This window comes from Pleurodeles waltl, chromosome 4_1, assembly GCF_031143425.1.
Source record: "Pleurodeles waltl isolate 20211129_DDA chromosome 4_1, aPleWal1.hap1.20221129, whole genome shotgun sequence".
In the NCBI taxonomy this organism is placed as follows: Eukaryota; Metazoa; Chordata; class Amphibia; order Caudata; family Salamandridae; genus Pleurodeles; species Pleurodeles waltl.
In genome coordinates, this window is record NC_090442.1 from 433,945,651 (window position 1) to 433,969,614 (window position 23,964).

Below are 23,964 nucleotides of genomic sequence, written 5' to 3' on the forward strand. Positions count from 1 at the left end.
TAAAAGACGGGGCTGCTCCGTCGCAGTTTTCCCCTTTACCACAAAGTGAAAGGTGTGTGTGTCATCATTGCCGGAGAACTAGGCCCACGCTACAGAAGCCTCACTGAAACAAATGTCAGCCAGGTTGAGCATCAAACATTTTGATTATTCATCTATGACGAAAATATAGCCTTCTAGAATTTTAAATTTCACAATGGATAACAATGTGCTATGAAGTACATCATGTATTTTACTTCGTATAATAGATCAGTAAAACTACAATAAATTGTTTATTTCAGTAACCTGAATGACACACTGCAGTCTTACATTGTGCGCTTATTCGGCAATGAAAAAAATCCCGAGTTCATGCACTTACTAGATACCCGCGCGAGTTAGGGGGGTGCACTGCCAACATTGCTGCATTGAAATATAGGTCGGACCCAGCGCTATGGGTTTCCTGCAGCTCATTGTAGAGTGCCTGGACTAAGTTATGGGGCTAGTGGCGTAACAAAGCCCTCCCCCCACCCCCCCCAGCCCCCGTCGTGCGGGGGGAAGCGAGCTCCAGGGTGCCCCCTTAGCACAGTACACTGGCCTGAGACCTCCGGGGTGAATCCGGAAAGGCGCCACTGGATGATTTTGCAGAGGTGTTGCAGACAGTGCAGTTTGATTGCTGAGCGTGAGCAAAGCCCCTGCACGTGCACTGCACAAGGTGGCGCGAGACTGTGTGTGCGGGGCCCCGCCCCATCAAGATACTGACCCTGGATGTAAAATTCTGCTTTTACGACGTGCTCGGCTGTCCGGCATTCCACTCTGCAGTTTCACTTTTACGGCGAAATGTATTATGGCCAATGTTAAGATGTGCATTAAATGTAATCATACTGCATCTGCCTCCGGGGCTTGATTTCCATTTTCAGAATATGAGATGTGAGCCTCCATGATATTGCCTAACCCAGGGGAAAGCTTCGGGCATGGCAGTGATTCCGATCTGTCACTACGGTAGGATTTTCTGGCAGTATGCAAGGGCTTACGATCTCATTAGGACAGGAGCGGTGAATGGCATCTTTCAAGCATTACAGGAGGCGCATGCCTGTAAGACACTGAATGCACCTGCTTGATGAAAATCGTGCTCTGTCTCTTCACCAGACAGATCACGCCCAGCAAAAAACGGTTTTAATAATATATTTCCATTATGTGGACTCCTTTTACTCTTCTCGCATAAAACACTTAAATACAGGAACCATAGAAGGAAGTCAGTCATATTAAATGTAGGATGCAGAGTAATAGTGACTACAAAGGGCCACCGCTCTCCGAGCCCGAGTGGATCAGTCACCCAGCTGGAATGGGTTGACATTCTTCTCACTGACACATCCCCTGGGTATATATGGCATTCATTGCAAGTGAGTGACAAGCCAGAGCTGTGATACAAAGGCACTTCAGTTATGGTAGATGTCAGCCTCTGACAGCTCGGGAGCTCATCCTTTCTGGGCTGACTTTAATTCACCCTGGCACATAAAATATATATGTGTGTATACCGACAAAGCACAATACTGCTGAACTGGCAGGGACGGGCTGATGCGCAGTGAGCCTGATGTTCAAAAGCCACAAGGAACACATTCAGAAAGGCAAGCATGGATTTAATCTGAAAAATAATAACTTTTTTTGCGACATGATAGACTAATTATTGCTCAGGAATTAAGAACTAAAATGCGCTGCATATTCTGTTTTTCGTATTTGTCTATTTTGCGGTGGTTCGGCACATTCTCAAAACCTTGATTGCTTCTCGGGCGAGGTGGCAATACATTTTACAATAGAGAAACAAAATAGGCGTGCTGCATATAGTCTTATCTACAACACGGGCAGGGGCAAAATCATGCATGTGGAATTGTATTTTTCCATAGTTCACTAGACTGATAAGGTCGAGGGCTTATTCCTAATTTAAACATGCCGTCCGTTAGTAATTAATAAAAAGAATATCTTCTGGGTTTGCTCGTAAACTTAAATATTGTGTCTTTTGGTTGGTCTACTGTTGTTGATACAGTGCTTTAAATGGGCCGGTACTGTCCGGTACTGAGTACCGGCAATTTTTTTTTCTGAGAAGGTACCTGTACTTCTCAAGAAAAACGTAATACTTTTCATTGGAGAATACCACCACTTCTCAGAAACAAGCAGGTACTCCTATAGAGTACCTGCACTTCTATTTCCCCATTTCAGGCACTGCTTACAGCGACTTCTCTCCATTGATTCTCATGTGGTAGGGCGAACAGTGCTGTATGAAAGAGTAATGGCACTTAAAATACATTTTGTTACTAGCTAAATGGATCAAAAGTTAACTAAAAACTCGGTGACGTGGTGCACCGGAGGCCTTTTACAAATGCCTCTCCAATTTGTCCCTGGCTTTCTAAATGACTTTATACTGAAAGAGACTTCTTTCAAATATAAAATAAGGTATTTTGAGAATTGTCTACTTCCTAGAGGGTGCAATATTGTCAATTCTGAGGTGTTATGGTTTCATTTATTATTTACATCGTGACTTTTCTCTCCAGTCTGATTATTGACAAAGGCAAAGGCTTACTAATGAAGGGCTATGGCTGGAGAGTGCCACTATGAGATGGGGTCAATAGCACCGAATCCAACGCAGCTAGCCAAGAGGAGCGCGAGATAGAGATGAGTATGCATGTCTCTGCTCGAAGGTGATTTGGAATAAGATTCAAGTCACTGTCTGCATTCTTTCTTATGATTGTTTTGTTTTTCTATGATTACAAATTAATACAAATGTTAGGACGTGTCAAAACAACTTTTGAAGTAGTAAACCACACGTTTTTGATACTCTGAGTAGGCTGTAGACAAGAAAATGTTATTTTGATTGCGTTCAACAAAGCTGAAGGACATGTTCACATCTTCATCCAAAGCCATGAACATGAAGTACCTTTTGCAATGACTTGCTACACTGCTCCAATAAACTCCTATGAATTTTAAACTAAATAGTTTGTTGCTCCCTACTTGATGTTCCTCCTACACAAAATGTTTTGACGGTGTTTGCTTGGGATCCACATCAGATAACACATTTGTATTTAGCTGTATGATTTTCTCTTCCATTGGCTTGAACATGACAGGATCAAGCAATCACTTAGCAAACGTCTTTGCTACCACAGCAGACAGGTTTCTTGTAATAAATGGTATGAACCAAACTGTAAGCAGTTTGATATTTGAAGAGTGTCCCCCAAGGCATAACGATGATTTTAATTTTTGTTTAACCAGGGATTGGGGGAACCCCAAAAACATGCAGAATTAGAACACAAAATATAGATGCAGCTTCATAGGGAAAAAGTGTTTTAAATTAATCAACCTTATAATATAAACATCTATAGGACAAAGAGCCAAAACATGATAGTGGCAAAATATTTGAATAGGCATCTAAGCGCGAAAAACAATACTTTTTTGGGCACTGCCCAAATCATTACGTACTGGTACAACAGCTGCATAAGGTGTGCACATTAAATAGGATCAGTAGTTACATCGGGCAGAATAGTCCAAAGTTTACTACATTTTTCTTAAAAATTGTGAACATCGATACCTGTGCAAAACAATGCAGATTTACTTGAGCCGGATAGCCAAACTGTTTTGTTTGGATGCTAAACTGATATAGCTTTTAGTTTAAAGAAACCGGGCACTTACAATGTTGCGTATTCAATGTATTTCCTATGTCCTGTTGTACCGCCCCACCAGCATTTTCAGCACTTGAAGACAACTTTTAAAAAGTGTTGTTTTCCTCTTGCTCCACGTGTAATCTTACAACACAGGTAGATCAGGAGCTCACCTTCCTCGACTGAAGGTATTTCCGTCTCACGTGTCTCACGTGGGTCATGTATATGGCTGCTCTACTATCATGCGTTATGAAAGCAGCGCAAGTGAGAGATTTAGGTGCACCGAGCTTGTCTTACTTAAAAACTCCCAAGCACAGATCTGGGTTTACCAAACTAGTCCTACCGGTGTGCGCCAGCTGTGTGTAGACGTGACAGTGCTGGGCACTGCCAGTGACACAGTGACAGAGTGCAGCACACAAAGAGATCAGCACCATGTGTCTGCTTTCTATTTTACTCTCCGAAAGGAGCCTTGCTTTACGAGGCAATCACATCTGACCCCACTCTAAACTGGTTATCCACACCAAATGAAAGTGTGCCAGCTGAGACACTTCGCAAATGCAGTTTTTAATTTATTTTTAAAGTAGAGCACATGTTCGAGGATTACTGTGACTGCCCTAATGGGAATACAAGGCATATAGCCATTTGTTCCAATGGCTGAATAAGACGATATGTGTCTCTCGAGGGATTCATCAACTCTCTTCCCTTCACACTCTCCCCATCACTGCTGGAATGAGAGATCAGATGTAGCTCTAAAATATAAATAAAACCCATCCTTCTTTAAATCAGCTGAAGGCTCACTAGCAGTAGAATACATTTGAGGCCATTCGCACACGTGTATGGTTTAGAAAGACTATAAGAAAATCTAGATGGAAGTTGTTGAGAAATAGGCACCTTTGTGTGCCATTTGTGTATCACATGCTTGATTAATGTGAGAAGTGGACTAGGGTTATAATGCTAATAAATGCACCACAGTTTTTGCAATTCTTATTTGAAATAATGTCGATCTGTTTATCCTCCATCACATCATATATATACACTTCGCATTAATTGCTGTGACTGTAGGCAGCTGTTCGTAAACACATAATACGTCATTGATCACAATGTGACACTGCCCTATAAATACACGTATTCTAATAATCAGAACGTTACCAGACCTCGTTCTGCTATTATTGAAACATGATGATGAAGGGTACCTAGTATTATTTTTTTGTATAACACACTAAAACATATTGATTAGTGCGTGGATGGCCGCTATCTAGAAGGCCATGTTCCCAGTGCCCAAAGCTAATATAACCCTTTCTCATGGGTTTATTTACTGGTTGAAACACATGACACTGCAGACCATAATGGTACCGTCTCACCTTACCAGAGAAAGGAGGTATCCCAGGATAGTGTTAACTACACTCGAGTCTGCCTGGATAGGTTATGAAGTTACAGATTTGAAAGGCAAGAAATTGGACTGTGACCCCAATGGTAGTGATTGGTTTCGAGGTTTCCAGTACCTCTTGCCATCAGAGCCTATTTAGCCCCACTTCCTGAAAATGTAACCATGAGTACTTTGCAAAAACGTAAATGTCCTCTTATAAGCTACTTTATAAGTTCCATACTTCATAAGTTCCATACCGGTAGGTGAAAAAGTCAATATGGAAAAACTCTTATTTTTCCATGTGACGGACAGATCGTCAAATGTTTTCCCTCTTTTACATCAACCTCAAACATCAAAGGGGAAGCTGGTGTGATATTTGGGTGAACAGCATGACCTGGAGTTCTGCTTCTGCACTTCTAATGTAGCCAAATCGGTTAGTAGATACTAAAGAACTTGGGGAAGCCACAGTGTATCTTTAGTGTGAGGAATGGTGTCCCTCCTATTCTGGGCACCACTTGCGAACCCTTCCTGTACATCTGCCTAAAAGGGTTGTAAGGATGCTTTAGTTATGTTGGAAAGGGTTGCCTAATCAGAAGGCCTGAGATCGAGGATTATGGAGGTGCTGCGGTGTCTGGAAGTTCTAGTGCAAAGCTTGTTGCACTGGTTGCAGAACTAGGATCTGAGCTGATGGAGTGCTCAACAAGCATCCACAGATGTAGCAGCTGCTAAATGTGACGCAGAGAGGGGTATAAAAGCAAATAAAAATACTTCCTGTCATTAAAAATCAGAAGCTTTGTACAATACATAGGAAGAAAAAGTGAGTAAAGGGACCATCAACATTGAAGGGCCCCATGACAAATTAAATGTGTTGTGCAGCCACAACGTGTGTTGAAATACGGTGATGAAAGTTTGAATGCATGTGAAAACATACTATAAACTGACAACATTGGTGGAAACTCTCCCTCTCCAAATAAGTTCTGGTAGAGGGTTGTGAACAGTGAGAACCACTGTATTGAGTCGTTTGGAATGTGAGGAGATCTGGAAAGCAGAGCCAACCAGCATATTAATTAGCTGTGATTTTCCATGCTATCTATATCCACTCTGACTAATATGACTAATATTTAATTATCCTGCATTTAAATCTTTTTGAGGAGCAGAACAGCAACTAAGAGTGAGTGCATATTTATCTGGGCTTCGGATCGAGTTGGCTAGACTGAGGTGACACACTTCTTAATTTCATCTGGATCTGAATTCTGATTATGCAAATACCTTATGACCCTGGTACAAGTACTTGAACTCCGAGCAATGTAGCTCAACAAGACATAGCAACTTCAGGTATTCGATTGTGGTCCACTTGGATGATAGGATTATTCTATAATGATTTGGCTGTTAATTAGCACTACAAGAAAGAACTGAGAAAAATGTTGGCTTCAGGACTAGTGTCACTGAAGTTTCTTTGAGAATTAGAGGCTTTCCTGACATCAACTAACTCTATGTTTCTGAGAACCATAAGTACTAAAATGTCTAGGAAATAACAACAATACAGTTGAAAAATACTGTGGTATCAACCACAATCAGCAGTTATGTATTGCAATGTAAAGTAGAAGACACCAGCCAATATATGAAGGATGCTACCACATTAGCAACCTAAGAGACAGGATAGTCAAGTGAATAAAGTAAATGAAATGCAAGTTATGGTCCAATATGGAGTTCTATAAGGCTCCATTTTCTCAGTAATGCTATACATTTGCATAGAGGGACATCAGGATTTTGCACTACTTTTGCTGATGATGAAAATCCAGTATCTAAGGGCTTTATTTAGATCCTGGTGGAAGTGGAATAGTAACGTGACGGACATCCCGTCCACCATATTATGATCCCATTCTATCCTACGGAGAGCGTAATACGGCGTACTGGATGTCTGTCATGTTTGTGACTGTGTAATCCCTCCACCGAGATCTAAATCAGGCCCTAAGTCTTTTCCTGGACAACCTTTATTGTTATATGACTACAGGCTATTGAATGTTGAACAAAAACCATTTTAAACTGGTTCTCATAAAGGTAGGAAAAGTGCAATGCTGACTGTGGGCTGTCAACATTTCATGCACTTGATGGATTATGATTACACGTCCTCTGTTGTGAAATCTCTTGGCTTCTTCATTGACTCAGGTCTCTCTTTCAAAATTACAGAAAAAATTCCAAAACAGTTGGTAGCACATTGACCTCCACTGACACATCAAATGTAAGTAGTGGTCTTCGTCATAAACACCTTGCCATGGGACTCCAACTTGTGGCTAACAGAACTCAGACCCACACCCAAATCCAGCACCCACACCAGGAACCTCAGAATCCTCATCCACAGCAAACCGGACATGACAGCACAAGTCAATGCTATCACTGCATCTTGCATCTACACCCTGAAGATACAGAGAAAGTTCTTCAAATGGCACCCAAGCAACACCAGAAAAACCATAACTCACACCCTAGCCACCAGACAAGTTGGTCTATGGAAACACCTTACAAACCAGGATCATCAAGCCACGTATCATCGGACTTCAAACCATCCAGAACTCGCCAGCCAGTCTCATCCTCATCCCCCACACTGAGCTCACACCACAACGCACCTCAGGAAGCTCCACTGTCTCCCGATACACAAACACGCTCATTTAATATTGCTCACACATACATTCACGGCAATACCCAACTTAAGCCCCAACAACCTGAATAATCACATCTCTTTCCAGCAACCACCCAGCTAGCTCCCTCATAGGACTCTGACTTGCACATATCTCATACATAAACAGATCAGGTTCATGGGAGTTTGCTCACATTTCTCCTAAGGCACGGAAAGACCTCCCACTCCACAACAGAGCCTCCTCCTCTCTTCTGGATTCTGCAAGAAGCAGACAACCTTGCTTTTCAACACACCAATCTACACTTGGAAGGCCTAGGCACACACACCTGCTCAGTGGTACCAGGATACTCTTGGGCGATAGTGCACAAAATATAATAGGACATAACTTTACATACCATAACATAGCACAGCATAACATAACATAAAATAACATAACATAGCATTTCATAGCATAGCATAGCATATCAGAAACAAATAGTTCCTCCAAACTCACACCTTCTGCTTTACAGGGTAGTACGTTGGCCTAGTGTGAATTATTAGTGGAATGATGTCCTCACTTGCTGTATATTATAACTGTATTTCATGGCTAGGTTCTGTACTCAAAATCCATAATGTGTTCCTAACCCATTTCTGTTTTTGGGACTTCCTATTTTTGAGGCAGGTACAATACAAGTCTCTTCATAGTGGTGGACAATACATTTAAAATATTCCACTTCAATCACCACACTATAACTTTGCATTAAAACCTTAGAATGGTGCAGTATTGATGGTAAAGCTACATCTATATGTACTATGTCCTGCTACAATATTTGGTATGTTAGTTACTGGACAGCTTTAGGATTTGGTAACACACAAAGCACTATTAACTTTAATATATATTCATTATGGCCCTTTTTACTTGCCTTGCAGCAGTGACTGAGCGACAAGCAATTTTGCACTGGTATTCGTACTGCTCATTCAGTTCAAAACATAATTTCTAGACAGTTCAAATGTCATTATTCACATCGATCAGTGCAAAAGTAATTTATTTTGGTTGGTTAAAAATTGACTAATCACAAGTCAAAAAGTGTTTAGTCACAGGTGCAAAGCTATACAATCCAGCCGCAGAGACCTTAAAACTTTCCTTTTGTCATTCAAGCTTCATATCTTTCTTTGTCAGGGTATGTGGTTTGAACACTGTAATAGAAATCATGAGAGATGTTTCATTCAGCTGAATGTTTTTCCATTCTCTTTACTTGAAAATATATTGTGGAACTGATGCTTTAAGATTATTAGGTAATGGCAACTGCAGGACCCATTATAGGATTTCTCAAATTTTGCTTGACAGTGACTTAATATCAAATCAATTCTGATCTCAGCCAATTGACGCCCTTACGATCCACAAAAATCTTTCTCACCCAGATGCGTAACACATTTTCCATAAAATAACCTTTTTGAACACTATGACACGTGCCTACCAGTTGCTTTTTCCGCAAATGTATTTTTAACTCCATGGCACTTTTAAGTATTTTAATTAAAACTTTTAACAAAATAAACATTTTTTATGCTGTGCTACTGAAAATATCAACTCTAACCACATGAGGTTCGCAAATTGATCTGCAATAAACTAAAAACCTATTTCAATCTTAACATTATGAGAAGATATATAAAAGAGTCGCTCCAGGCTTCTATGGAGAATATTAGAAAGACATAGGCTCCATTATGTCAGCCAGTCAGGATCTCGAGCAAGATGTTCATCGGGAAAGGTGACAAAACTTAGTCTACATACTGGATGCTCTTTTAAAATACATAGTAGGGGATGAATATGCATTGTCCTAATGTGGTATCTCTTTCCTGACTTAAGCATTAAAAATTATGGGAATTACGAGTCCCCTCTCCGCCGGCTTTTACCTGGTGGTTGCACCGCCATGAAAAGCTGGTGGAGGCAGGGCTCTGGAGGCCCCATTGTGATTTACTAGCAAGTCCCTAGTACAGTGGACTGTGTGTGCCCAGGGCCTATAAATCAAATGCTACTAGTGGGCCTGCAGCACTGATTGTGCCACCCACACGAGTAGCCGTGCAAACATGTCTCAGGCCTGCCATTGCAGTGCCTGTGTGTGTAGTTTTAAACTGCAATTTCAACGTGGCAAGTGCACCCACTTGCCAGGCCCACATCTTCCCTTTTATTACCTATAAGTCACCCCTAAGGTAGGTTCAAGGTGCCCTATTGTCAGGGTGAAATATATTTTAAATGGAGGACATGTACTGGTGTGTTTTACATGTCCTGATATTAAAATACTGATAATTTCAGTTTTTACTATTGCAAGGCCTATCTCTCCCATAGGGTAACATGGGGATTGCCTAGCAATATCTTTTAAGTGTAATTTCCCATTGGGAGCAGATACAGATATGGAGTTTGGGGTCTCTGAACTCACAATTTAAAAATACATCTTTTGGGTAAGTTGGTTTTCAAATTGTGAGTTTGAAAATGTCCCTTTTAGAATGTGGGCATTTTCTTGCTTAATCATGCTGTGCCTCTGCCTGTCTGCTGAACACACGCCGGGTCAGGATGACAGTTGTGCATTCAATCTAGACAGTCACACAAAGGGTGTGCCCTGCATATCCTGATTGCCCATCACCAGGCTGTTCGGTCTTCCTGAGCTACAGTGGTAGGAGGAGCTGGAAGTTGCACCTGAATAGGGCTGTGCTTGTCCTCACACAAAGTAGTCTCTAACTGCCTGTTCCTTTGTTGTGCTGGCCTGCTGCTTGCTGCCTCTGTCCTGGGAGTGAAAGAACTGGACTTGGCTTTCTACATCCTGCTTCCAGAGGTTCTCCAAGGGCTTGGACTGAGCTTGCCTCCTGTTAAGAAGTCTCAGGGAAATCGAAGACTTCACCTGCCAGTGCCTGGACTCTTCAGTTGAGATTCCTGACTTGACAAGTGGTGTCTACTCCAATTCCTGTACCCTTGGAAGTGCAAGCTGGTGATATGAAGGAGAAAATCCACGTATCAATGCACTGTACTAAAAGAATTGATGCATTGCCTTTCTTGTGGCTGAAAAATTAATGCAACACCTGCAGAATAAACACAGTGACATCTTGCAGCTGAAAAATCGACGCAGCACCTGCAGAATCGACATAGAGTCTGTTTCACTGAGATTTCATCATCACAGCACGTCTGGATTTTCCACATATCGTCGCTGGGTGCCAATTTCTCATCAACCCCGCACCGCATGAAGGAACTGAGGCCGCATGTCCAGAAAACAATGCATCGCCTTTCCTATGAGGAAAGAATTGATGCATCACCTCCCCTGGCAATAAGGAACCAATGCATCGTCTCACCTGTGAGGAAAGATTTGACGCATCACCTCCCCTGTGCAGTAAGAAACTGATGCATCTCTTTGCTTTACGGCACTTCACCTCCCCTGTGGCCCTCGTCACCCTTGTTTTTATGTATCTCACGTAATTTGTGCTAAAGAGATACATCCATTCATTCCTAAGGATTAAGACTTGCCTAAACTTTTAAAAATAGATATTTTGTCTTGTGTATGTTGGATGTTTGTCATTTTAGTCGTGTTTTACTCAGATAAATACTGGCTATTTGTATAAACTGGTGTGGAGTCCTTGTGTAGTGTTGCACTGTGTTACTGTGTATGTGTGTACAAATACTTCACACATTGCCTCTGGGTTTAAGCCAGACTGTTCAAGCCCAGCCACCAGGGGGGTAAGTAGGGGTTATCTTAGCTGTGTGACTCCCTTACCCTGACTAGAGTGAGGGTCCCTTATTTGGACAGGTTGCAAACCACTGCCAACTAGAGACCCCATTTCTAACACTTATTTTTAAAACATTGGGAAAGCTGCTAAAGAAATATCATCCCAGTGTCCTTTTTATTCATATTCATTTCTCACAGTTTCTGTCATCATGCAGAACATTATGGTCATCAGAGACACTCCCTTGGGAACCTAGAATACCACACTGCAGTATACACTTTCAGAGAAGTGTTATATTGTTATTCCTCTTAAAGAATTATGTGGGTGGTTCTTGTTGGCTAGAAGTCAGACATGATGCACCACAAATACCATCCATACGATGTTTACAAAAGTCCACAATGGTTTGCAAGACTACGTAACCATCAATAGCAGCAAATAAACTGATTTGTGCTAAATAGGCAATAACCTGTTGAACTTCCCCAATGCAAAATCAAAGACTGAGTCCTCTTCTTCCAGGGAGCCATTTATGGAGCATTATATGTGCCACTAAATTGGGACTCATGGATTACTACAAAATGTCGTAGGCTTACTAAGCAGTTTAAGGTGAAATAACAATTAAGAAAATACTAATTTCAGTATATACAGTATATGCTTAGGTATGGCGAAGAAATCCTCTTGTGTTTATTACAGACAGTGGTCTCTGGGCCAGCCCCTTTCAAATCATTGGATTGCCTGGCTAAACACTCTTCATTCATTGGCTTGAGACATCATCCATTGAATCTTGCATCAGCCCAGAGAAGCAACCAAATTCCCGGCTAAGTTGCTGATGAGATTTAGTAAACTAGGCAGCTCCCATGCTCCTATTGCTGGGCTAGTACTGAAGTACACATTTGTTTCCCACGGCAACGTTGGCAAATCCAAAATGTCTGGTTTATAACTGAAAGTGCAAGGCAGACATATGACTTTGCAGACGCTTGTTCTCTATAGAAAAAGTTTATGTGAGGGACAATTGTGTATGTTTGAATAAACGAGTTTGCAACAGTTACTAGTGATATATAGCTGCTGAAAAAACACGTTTTGTTTCAAAGAAAATTCCTGTACCTCTAAACTCCATCTATTTCCAAAATTTGCTGCGTGTGAACTGATTTGGCAAGTCCCACTTTGAAATATAATCTATTTAATTTGTACTGGCAATAATTTCAGAATTTGCTACCATTTTGAGATATTGATCTATTGTTTAAATCTTGTGCATTTTTATTCATAATCATGATGTGCTCGAGAAAGGTTACATAGCAAAGCGTGGCTTAAACATCCATTTAAATAGTTGCATCCCCAACAGTGAAATTCAGTTCCCTACCTACCAATCTATTCTGATTAATAATTTCAGCAGAGGGCGTGCATCCTGCTCCCGGGTTTTTGGGTACTGGGACGAGTTTTCCTGAACCCTGTATGGATTTCTGCGTGAAAACGTGAAAAAACGCTCGTCTAATGCATCACAGTCCAATAATTAGTGGGAGAAACTTACCGTGGTTCACATACACAACGACCCCATGCATAGGAGATGGGTTCATCTAAAGCAGAAATAAATACATTTTACAACGCTGCTAAATACCATTTTCAGAAGGGCTGCTCTGACACAATTTGTAGGCTCTTAGTTGAGCACAGCCACCTTACGGTGTCATCCTGGAGTGGTAAATGCCAACTTCTACAAGAGAACACATTGCATTCAGAATGGAAATGAATACACTGGTTGTATCGCTTTAACCATTAGCGGATGATTACAGTCTGTACGAGCAGCCTTGCTCCATCAGTCATGGCTGATTTCCAATACAAGCGCATGTGGAGGAAATCCTCTTCGCTAATAAATCACCAGTGTCAATTAGGAACACAGACTCCGCCAGACAATTTGTCTGACTGCGCCCAATTAGGGTCTAATGAATAAGTGAAAAAGGGCTGCTGGAAGATTTCAGTCAGTCATGGCTGTTCGGGTTTAAGGTTAGGTTAGATGTTAAAAAGGGCAGCACTCAGGTAATAAGAAAAACACATGGCTGTCTCATTTATGTCAAGTAAGCGCATCTGCTTTCTATCTATTCTGTTTTCTGCCAGTGTTATCCTCTGCGTGGCTTTATGATGACAAGACATGGTTAAATTGCTGCAATATTTCAAACAAGGCTGGTTAATCTAGTGTGACTAAGCTGCCAGCCATAAAGCCCTTAACTGGCAGTAAGCCTAGTTGGGCTTCAGTACACGACCAACATATACCAACAGGTATCCTAATCCCTGACACGTTTTGTTCCTAAATGCATGCTGCTCCTTGCAGAACATCGGTCGTGTTCACTTCAAATAATTGCTATGGAATTGATTGCGTGTACTAATTACCGTGCCTGCTTCTTTGCAAAGTGTTCTCTTGTGCTGGCCAGATCCGACACACTGAACAATGCTCATTTAAGTTTTCTTAAACCTATTCACTGTTGAGTGACCAAGAATCACTTTGATGTATAAACAAAAAAAACACCGTCAAAAATTGGTTTGGGATAGGACTGGGAGGTACGTAAAGCACTGCATGTAACAACATATTTATGTAGATAATCAGGAGGAAATGGTCTTTGGGACAAAATATTTGTGATATGCTACCGGAAAATGTTTAGTTTGTTCTACTGCAAATTTTAGGGTGTTTCCCTAACAATGACTTGGGGGGGGGGGGATTGGGATAAATAAGCAATCCACAAAGAAGCCAAAAGATAGTACTTTCTCTACACAATTCACCAGGCTACCACATGTGCCACCGGTGGTCACAGCAAATCCTGAGAGACACATCCAACTTGTATTGCAACTTTTTTATCCATGGTCATCCTACTGACAACCTCTCTGGAAGCGATGACCGTGCTGTGGAAAGAACCACAATGATAAACTATTCCTCCTATCTATAGGACGACCTGAAGGAAGACTTGGAGATGCATATTCAACTGAGTTGCAAATAGTGCATAGAGGATACCCGATCTACCTACATACGACAGGAGAGTCACATTGTTAGAAATAACTACATCACTATCAATCATCACCAAAAGTCTATGACATGGGAAAGTAAGCACAGAAACCATTGACCCTAACAAAATAATGGCCTGTTTCCTAAATTACCTTCTTTCTGAGATCTTGATGGACACTCTGCTCTGATCCACCTGTTAAATGAATCATGATGCTTGATACAGTGTGCTGAGAGACATACGTGTATTCATGAAGAGGCTTCAAAACCAGAGCTAATTTTTTCTACTTTACAAGATTTAGAGCTTTGCCTCAGCCAGTGGACCTTCCCTTATATTCGATGATCTACAATATGGTTACGTTCAATGACATGAGGCCACTCTTTTACCCAGCAATTTTCAGGATCTGGTTGCCAGCTGCCTCTGCCCCTTACGCAATAAAAACCAGCATCACTGCATAACTTACAGACAACCTCACCCTCTCTGGTGGGTCCCGCACATCTGCAGCCAGGACAATATTAGACTGCAGACTAAGAAGCTTAAGAAAATGAAAACAAGAGAGCAGGGCTTTTCCATCTATGCATCCATTAACTGGAAAAGCATCCCTGTATCCATCAAGACCACTTCAAAACTAATAATTTAGGAAATATTTGAAGACTCACCCCTTTAGCGGAAACAACAGCACATTATGTTACCATCCACAAATTGGTGTCTTAGATTTTGACTTTCTGCTTTTATTTGAGCATGTACAGCGCTCTGCTACCTTTGGACTAGGTTTGTGCAGAGTCAACAAGATTGTTGAATTTCTTTGCGGAACATGTTTTTTTTGGCTTTTTGGACTCTGTGCACTTTAATACTACTAGCTAGTGATAAGATGATGTGGCTCTCCTTTAAAAGCATGGGTTTGGTAGCTGTAGGCTACCAAAACCACACCCTCCACTGACATAGTATTATTACACAGACTGGATATAAAAGTGGTATACACCTGAATGGTACACTTAATTTTACTAATAAGTCCATAGTAAGTTGTACTACATGTACAAAGGGACTGTAAATGAAATGCTATCAGTGGGCTGCTGCAGTGATTGTGCCACAAACTAAAGTAACACTGTAAAACATGCCTCAGGCCTGGCACTGCAGCCTGAAGAGCAGTTTCAAATTATAAATCTTTTTGCTAGGCCTACATCTTCGTTTATAATACTAATAAGCCACCAGTAAGTTTTACCCTATACGGTGCATGGTATTTAAAAAGCAGGACATGGGTATTTAAGTTTTACATGGTCTGACAGTCAAAAACTCCTGAAGTCTTTTTTCAATGTTGTAACACTATCTCTCCCATACACTAACACTAGGTTACCTTATTACAAGTGATAACATCAGTTTGAGAATACAGAAATGATTCTTCCACCCATTTGAAATGCAATTTATAATCTTCTCTAAGGGTAAAGTTGGATTGTAAATTGCTATTCAGAAAATTCAATTTTAGAAAGTTGGCATTTTTCTGCCTAAATCAAATGTGCTTTTCTGCAGATGTCCAGGATCACCTAACTGAATAGTTCTCCTGTGGAGTGTTGTGTATTCTTTACAGACATAGAGGCAAAAAATGCTCGGGATGTGTGGCATTTAGTCCCTCTCCTAGGCAGGATGTCCGGGGAGGTTGTATTCAGCACTTTCGGTGCTTTGAAGGGTTGCCTCAGGGCTATTCACACCCCCTTCCTGACCTTTTAGGGGCTGGCTGCCTTGCCACTTATAAATGCAGCTCGCACCTAGAACTACCTGCCCTTTGTAACCCTCTCAAGTTTGAAGCCAAACCCAGTAAGGGAGGAATATTAGGCAAAGGGGGCATCACCCACCCACAAGGTGGCATTGGGTATAAAAATGGCATCCTCAGAACATATCATTTGAACACTACTGGACCCATGGAAGATTCAAATAAAGGACTCCCCTGCTGTCTGAAGAATGAAGACTAGACCTGCTCACCTTGATCTGGGCCTGACCTGCTTTTTGCACTGACAACAGTCCCTTGCATCCATCACCAACACTCCGCAGCAGCTCCCTGCCTGGACGTGGCTCAGAGAAGGCAACATTTTTAGCCAGATAAACCTGGTCCCTATAAATGAACCATGCTTCTTGTCACTATTTTTACTTGAAACTTTACAAAAATTCATATCTCTGGTTCTACAGATTAGAATGTTGTTGTTTTGGTGTCATTTTATTTTCTAAGCTTAACTCTACTTTACTAAATATGGGATTTGTGTGGTGTTTTCCCTTTATTGCAGTCTGAGTGCTGCATAAATACGTCACACATTGCCTTTAAGTTAAGTCTAAACTCCATTTGTCCCAGGCTATAAGAGGTTAAGCATAGTTTTATTCAGTCTAACCCTCTAACCCAGTAACCCACTTTCTTATAGATCCCGTCCATTATGTTTTGAAGAGGAGTCTCCTTCAAGTTCTCTGTGTATCACCATTGTATCCCTGTCCGTGGGCTTAAAGGCCACATTTTTATTTTTGAACTACGTGACATTTTGGTCACCAAATTGGGTACAGTCTGATTAAGGGGTTTATCTATTCTGTAGACTACTGTCAGCAAGATATGAACAGACTTGAAGCTAAACTGAGGTTTCCTGACCTATAAATGGTAAACTTCTCTTGTGGTTGGCAAGAAAAGAAAATGTAGACTTCTGAAGAGAACGCTGAAGAAAAAAGAAAGTGTATTTTCTCAATGAAGGTGTCAGGACTGCCTATGTGACATAGGCCCTCATTCCAACCCTGGCGGTCTATGACCGCCAGGGCGGAGGGCAACGGAAGCACCGCCAACAGGCTGGCGGTGCTTCCAGGGCTATTCTGACGGTGGCGGTAAAGCCGTGGTCAGAAAAGGGGATCCGGCAGTTTACCGCCGGATTTCCCCTGGTCCAGAGAATCCTCCATGGCGGCGCTGCTTGCAGCGCCGCCATGGGGATTCCGACCCCCTTCCCGCCAGCCTGTTTCTGGCGGTTTACACCGCCAGAACCAGGATGGGGGAACGGGTGTCGTGGGGCCCCTGGGGGTCCCTGCACTGCCCATGCCACTGGCATGGGCAGTGCAGGGGCCCCCTAACAGGGCCCCATAAAGATTTTCACTGTCTGCTTTGCCGGCAGTGAAAATCGCGACGGGTGCAACTGCACCCGTCGCACCCCTGCAACTCCGCCGGCTCCATTCGGAGCCGGCTTCATTGTTGCAGGGTCTTTCCCGCTGGGCCGGCGGGCGCCCTTTTGGCGGTCGCCCGCCGGCCCAGCGGGAAAGTCGAAATGACCCCCGCGGTCTTTCGACGGGGGAACTTTGGCGGGCGGCCTCTGCCGCCCGCCAAAGTTGGAATGACCCCCATAGTATTTAGTTTAAAAAGTTAGTGTATCTTTATTCTGAAGAATGCCTCTTGCCCCATATATTGATGTAGTATAACTAGAATGCAAAAAGGTGGACAAGCCACAAGGACAAGCTATATCAGCCTAAACATTTAGAGGTGTCCTTAGAGACTTATTAGTCCACAGTTTTAAAGGTGATCATGGACACAAAGAAACTGGTGGAGTGATGCTTACTTAGATAAATCTTCAATTGATCCCATCAAATCCAACACAGGAGGCCAATAATTTTACATCCTTAAAGAGTTGGTGTCACAACAGAACATCCTGTTAGCTAATTTGAACTTTGATACTAAATGGACTGTAAAATCATTTAGATATTGTATGAAGGCTCTATTTTGCCTAAGTATATGTTCACAGATGCTAGATAAGGAACTGTTTTCCCAATGTGTATGCAAACCAAGATTAGAAACTGAGTTCTAAAGTTGGCAATATAACTATCGGGCACTACTTCCTCTATGTTAGAAATCACTAAATATCAGTGCAACCCATTGGCCCTTTTTCTTTGGCCATGCCACTCATTGCTGGTGACATCTTTTGGAAGTGGACTTTATACTGTTTATTTCTGTTTCCCTTTCTGCACTGACCTCTTCCTGGATATGGAGAGTGTCGCAGAGAGTGGAAGAATTCTCAGTGAGAAATTGCTTGAGTTTATAACTGTAATATGACAGATGACTTACATAGTGTTTGCCAGCTTGTTTAAATTTCCATATCCAGTCAGTTTAGTAATATCATATCAGTGGATGTTGTGATTTTGGTATCCTAGAGCCTAATATTAACCTATGGTTCAGCTGCTAATAGATTTGTTGGGAACATCAACACCCCATATGAAAAAAACACATGTAAATGGGAGAGCAAGGGGAAACAGTGAGAGCCTTCCTAAGAGTAAGGAATCTTTTGCTGAGACTTTTCTCTCCCCAATGTCTTTGTCCTCTTTTCATACAAGGTGTAACAACAATTTAAAATAGTGTCATAAGGTACATAAAATAGATAGCTCATCTGCTAACTCTTTCAATAAGGTAACCAGGGCAGAATCTGCTGCAGGGGGAACCTTTGCTATTCTTGGGTCTTGCTGATTCTGTTTTGTTTTATTTGTGACAGCTTCAGAGAAGAGAAAGTATTGTACGGTGTTTGCCTTTGACATGGGCAAGGTATGGGGTCTGTAGGATTATCTCTGGTTCTGCATATCTATGGTTACAAATCCATAAAATTAACACCCTTTCAAATAATTTGTAGATGATACACGTGTCCTTCTCTGTCTGTGTCGCTGTAACAGAAAAATGTGGCACTTGAGTGTATTCTTGGGAAAGTAACTGATCTTCGCAATCCTTTTAATTAGGAGTGAAAATACAATGAGCAGATTTAGAAATTCAGTTGTTTTCAGCTTGTTTATGATAGGATTTATGTAAAAAGCCCACCATAAGGACCAGTGTCACTTTGTTTTTGGAGCTGGCCCCTGCTGTTGTCCTCTTTCTATTACAAGTGTCTAAGGCTGATGTTGTTTTAACCAAAACTCTATCCTCTAAAAATACTATGCTCTTTTGCTACTGGAATGGCATTTCTGCTTGTTTCTGCAGTGCCTTTGTTCTGAGTTCCTTTTTTGATCAATGTTGTCAGTCCCTGCTATTCCAGCTCGGTACCGGTGTACTATGTTGACCTTCCACTTCATTAATGGTTCATTATGTGTCCCACACCCTTACAGTTCTAATAATGCCCAAAGTTTCACCTCAGGACCTCCGTCACAACTAGAGTCTGCCAGTAGGCTGTACCATATACTGCCGCGAGCTGCTCTTTGTCCTACAGTTAAGAGAGGTGACCTCACCAAGACTTGAGCCTATGTTCTACTTGATCACGCATCTCAATATCCAGCACATGGTTCCTGAGGTATACATGTGGTGGGAGCACTTTCAAGATGCAGCAAGATGCTTGGGACTTAACCCCACCTGATGCAGTGGTTTTTCAAAAGGTGTGTCATCAGCTCTTCCCTAAATTGGACAGTGGTTGGGCAATCGTTATGAATCTGGGATTGCTGTTACAGCTGCTGGGAGCACAGAGGGGAAAGGCCTGATGCCTTGTTGTTTACTTTCCTACAATTGTCTAGTCTGATGGTGACCTGATTGGAGGTGTACTGAGAGCCACATGAGATGGTAAGGTTGTCATACATATAGATGGGGGTGTAAGTTGTGCAAGCACCAAGCAAGCAAGCAAGTTGAGACAATGGATTTCCATTAGAAGTGAGTGATGTGAACATATTTCTCAGGAGCTAGATAAGATATCCTATGGTGAATGGGTGCCAGTCTGAGAGGTCATGGAACAAAGCATTAACATCGTCGAGATCGGAGAAAATGAAGGCTTGATCAGCAGTTCTACTATACTCAAATCTGCTTCTTATCAAACCAATAAAAAAGACGCACATAATTTTAACATAATGTATTTTACAGGAAAACAAGATATATTGTGTTAAAGAAAATAGTTTAAGAGACACAATTTGCTGAAATTTGAATTAATGTAATCCTATACACACTAATTAGTAAAGACATACTTAATGTTTAGTTTAGGAATTTGGTTGGTTAAAACGTAAACACCACGGACTCTTGGAAAACAAAGAAAGGTAGTGTGTGCAAAATTTGTGCATGAAAATATACTGATTAGTGACAATCAAAAAGAAGACATAAGGCAGATATAGTAATTAATACACACTGAGAGAAACCAGATTTGTACAGTATGAAGAGTGTTGATGTAATCATTTAACATTTAATGTTTTAAAGGACGTAGCACTTACATCTATGAGGTCCTCTTTTGCATTGTAGTACACGATTTCACCTTTCTGTGTGAAAATAAAAACAAAAATTCATAAGGAAAGGAAGATATGCAATTGCAAAGAGTGAAAAAAAAATCAATGTGTTGGATTAAGATTGTGATATAACTATACAAATCAGGAGGAAGACAGGAGAAGCAAGGAAAGAAGAAATGAAAAGCAGAAGAAAAGATGAGAGGAAATGAGAAAGTGCAGAAGTGAGAAAAAAGTAGGAAGGAAATTGAGATTTTGTTGAGGGAAATGGTGATATATAAGTGAGTGAAAAATGAATTAAAAGGAAGAAGTGCTAGAGTGAAAGGGAAAAGAAGTGGAAGAGAACAATAAATGAGAATGAATCAATGAACAAACACAGGAGGGTGGGATTGAAGACATATAGAAAGGCAGCAGAGGTCCTCCTTTGGGGAGTGGAGATAGAAAGAAAGTGAGGAAGGGAAAATGAGCTAAGGATGAAAGAAAGGAAACAAGGAAGGACATTAACTTTGCAGATTCCCAATTAGTGTTTGCCTACAAAAATACCAATAAATACATCCAGGGAATAACAGGAAGGCAGTAGGATAAGATGTTGAGTGCAAGGAATAAATTAAGGATGTTCAATTGAGCACATGAATAGTAGGGCATGATAGAAAGCAGAGAATATAAATAAATAGGTCATTGTTTAATAGTTGAGAGTAATATTTCACATAAAAGTTTCTTCACGATACAGGATATAAAGGGTGTCCTACCTAATCTATAGATTGCACTGTTTTCACAGATTAGCTTTCATTGTGGGGAACTTTTGAACAATTCATTGTAGAAAAATATTACTGTTACTTTTTTTTAAAAGTATAGGAAAACATCTGTAGTATATTAATGTAAGAATAAGGCTCACATTATGTCTGGCCTGTTAAATATAATGGTGCAAATACTGCGCTCAGCTGGAACAGCGTTATAAATTACATTCAACTCAGTGTTTCCCCTAATTCAAGCAGATAAATCTCACAGTGGAACAGCATGTAAAATCAGCACAGTAAGTCTGACCATTTCCATTATTTCCCAACTCCCAGAAATACCGGGACACCCAGTAATAGTAAATCCAGGGAGGAGAAATAATGGGAATGATTATGGGACACATGTAATGAGGGTCAAATTGAGAAACCATAATAAATATAATTTTCAATTACACTAGTGTAATACTTCATAAAAGCATCCCAAGCACATTTTTAAAGAAGTAGTTTTCATAGTGCTGATCATGTTGCTTGAAGATGCACTGCTTGGAACAATTCAAACAGAACAACCAACACAACCTATATATAGGTATGTATATATATATATATATATATATATATATATATAATACACACACTCACACACACACACATATATATATATATATATATATATATATATATATATGCAGTCGCCACTAGGTAGTTATAGTTAGGACCTATTTTCTATAGAAAAAGCTGCTTTACAGGTCCCACTGTCAAAAACTGAAGTGTTTGCTGTGGCTTGGCTGCAGAGCACCAGCTAAGCCACAGCAAACAGCAATGTCCCAGGGAAGGGGCACCCCAGGACATAGCTTGAACCGGACCTGAGGAGTGGCAGTCCCCAGGGCTATCAGTGGCTCCATGAGGGGGCTGTGTGGCCCCCCTAAAATGTTTGCATAGCCTGGGATGAGGTGATGGACCTCGGGGCAGTAGGGGGTATGTGGGCCACCCGCTTATTATTATGGTGATGCCCCAGGGAGGTGGTGGTCCCCAGAGCAGCGGGGGGCATGCAGCTTCCCCCGCATAGATAATCAAAGCCCTAGTGAGGTGGTGGTCCCCAGGGCAGCAGGAAGGGGCATGCAGCCCCCACATATTATGTAAAGACCCCGAGAAGGTGGTGGTCCCTGGGGCAGCAGGGAACACACGACCCCCACATATTTTATCAAAGCCCTGGGGTGGTGGTGGTCCTCAGGGCAGTGGGAGGGGCCCAGGAGGCCTCCCCCACTTTTTTAAACAATTGCCCCCAGGACTTGGCCCAACTAGGAGCTTTATAATAACTAAGCTCAGTAGCCCATGCTTTGTTGTTTTTTGTTTTACAGCAGATCCATGGATCCTCCACGACTCTGTCCGTAAAATAAAAATATTTTTTTACTTTTTTGGGGGACTTGGTTTCAGCAGAGTCCCAAGCTGACAACACTTCAATGGCTGACAACACTTCAACGCAAGGTAAGATGTGTGTGGGGGATTGGCTGGAGTGCCTGGCCATGGGCCAGGCCCTTTTTCCAACCCCGCTGCATTAAAAAAACATTGAAATTCACTGAAATAACAGAGGTTACAGCAGCGTTATAGTTAGCAAGCAGCATTTATAAGACCTTAAAAATTCACTGAATAAAAAAACGGTTACAGGGATGTTATAGTTAGGTTCTGAAATTACACCCACAAAACCATAGAAATTCAGCTGTTTTAGTTAACGTTATTTCAAGTAACTATAACTCATGACCTAAGGTAACTATAACTCAGGCCCTCACCATGCACAGCTAATTACCCCACATATTACATTATTGATGACATCTTCTATAACATCAATTGTGTTATCGTGCAACATTTGCAATGAAATTATTTCTGAGAAAACTACGCATGGCGGCAGTCACGAGATATAATTATCTTAGGGCTTTGGTTATAGTGCCAAAGTGGTAATAGGTAGGGATCTACTACTTACCTATATCTAAGGCCCTAACACTGAATACAGCCAAAGTGTAGTAAAAACAACATGATGGCTACTTTTTCATTTTTCAGTTTTGTAGAGTGACTATTTTGTACAAAACTCTACTCCATTCTATGACAGTTTCCTGAACTGTACCACACAGCACTCATCTCTGCTGTATGAGATGCCACTCCAGTTTATTACAGTTTGCTCAACTCTATGCTAAGCCACTTCAATGTATGCCCCCCACACTATCTTAATCCACTGTACCCTACTGCACACTATGCCAGTCCACTGTACACCACTCCACTCTATGCTATTTCACTCTATGCCATAACACATTTCTACATTTGACTGTACAGTATTCAACTGTATGCTATTCTACTGTATGCTACTCCACTCTATGGTAATCCACTGTATGGCATTACAGTGCCTGCCACTCCAATCTACACTGCTCCATTGTATGATACTCTCCTTCACCCTAAATAACTCAAATCTATAAAGGTCTACTATACTTTATTACACTCTGAAAGACTCAGCTCATCCCACTATCCAACTCTCTACTCCACTCTATGCCGGTACACTCCAATGTACAACACTCTATTCCACTATACAACACTTTTCTATATGACACAGCACTCCACTCTACCATAGGAGTCCCCACTCCAATTTATAGGTTTATTACCCTCACTAAGCCAGTACACTCCACTCCATGCCTCTCTACTCTACAACATACTTGTACACTCTATTGTACTTTACTCCACACTACGTTACACCACTCCTCTC

The 23,964-nt window shown here is 41.4% G+C and overlaps 1 protein-coding gene across 12 annotated transcripts in view; it reads right to left on the reverse strand.

Annotated features, from left to right (window-relative positions):
• Nucleotides 1–23,964, reverse strand: part of CACNA2D1 (calcium voltage-gated channel auxiliary subunit alpha2delta 1) — a 1,459,114-nt gene that overhangs the window by 802,979 nt on the left and 632,171 nt on the right. For all 12 annotated transcript variants that reach the window (XM_069228696.1, XM_069228697.1, XM_069228694.1 and 9 more), the window contains exon 5: nucleotides 20,473–20,517. In XM_069228696.1, the coding sequence (XP_069084797.1) occupies nucleotides 20,473–20,517 (45 nt within the window). The remainder of the gene's footprint in view (nucleotides 1–20,472; nucleotides 20,518–23,964) is intronic.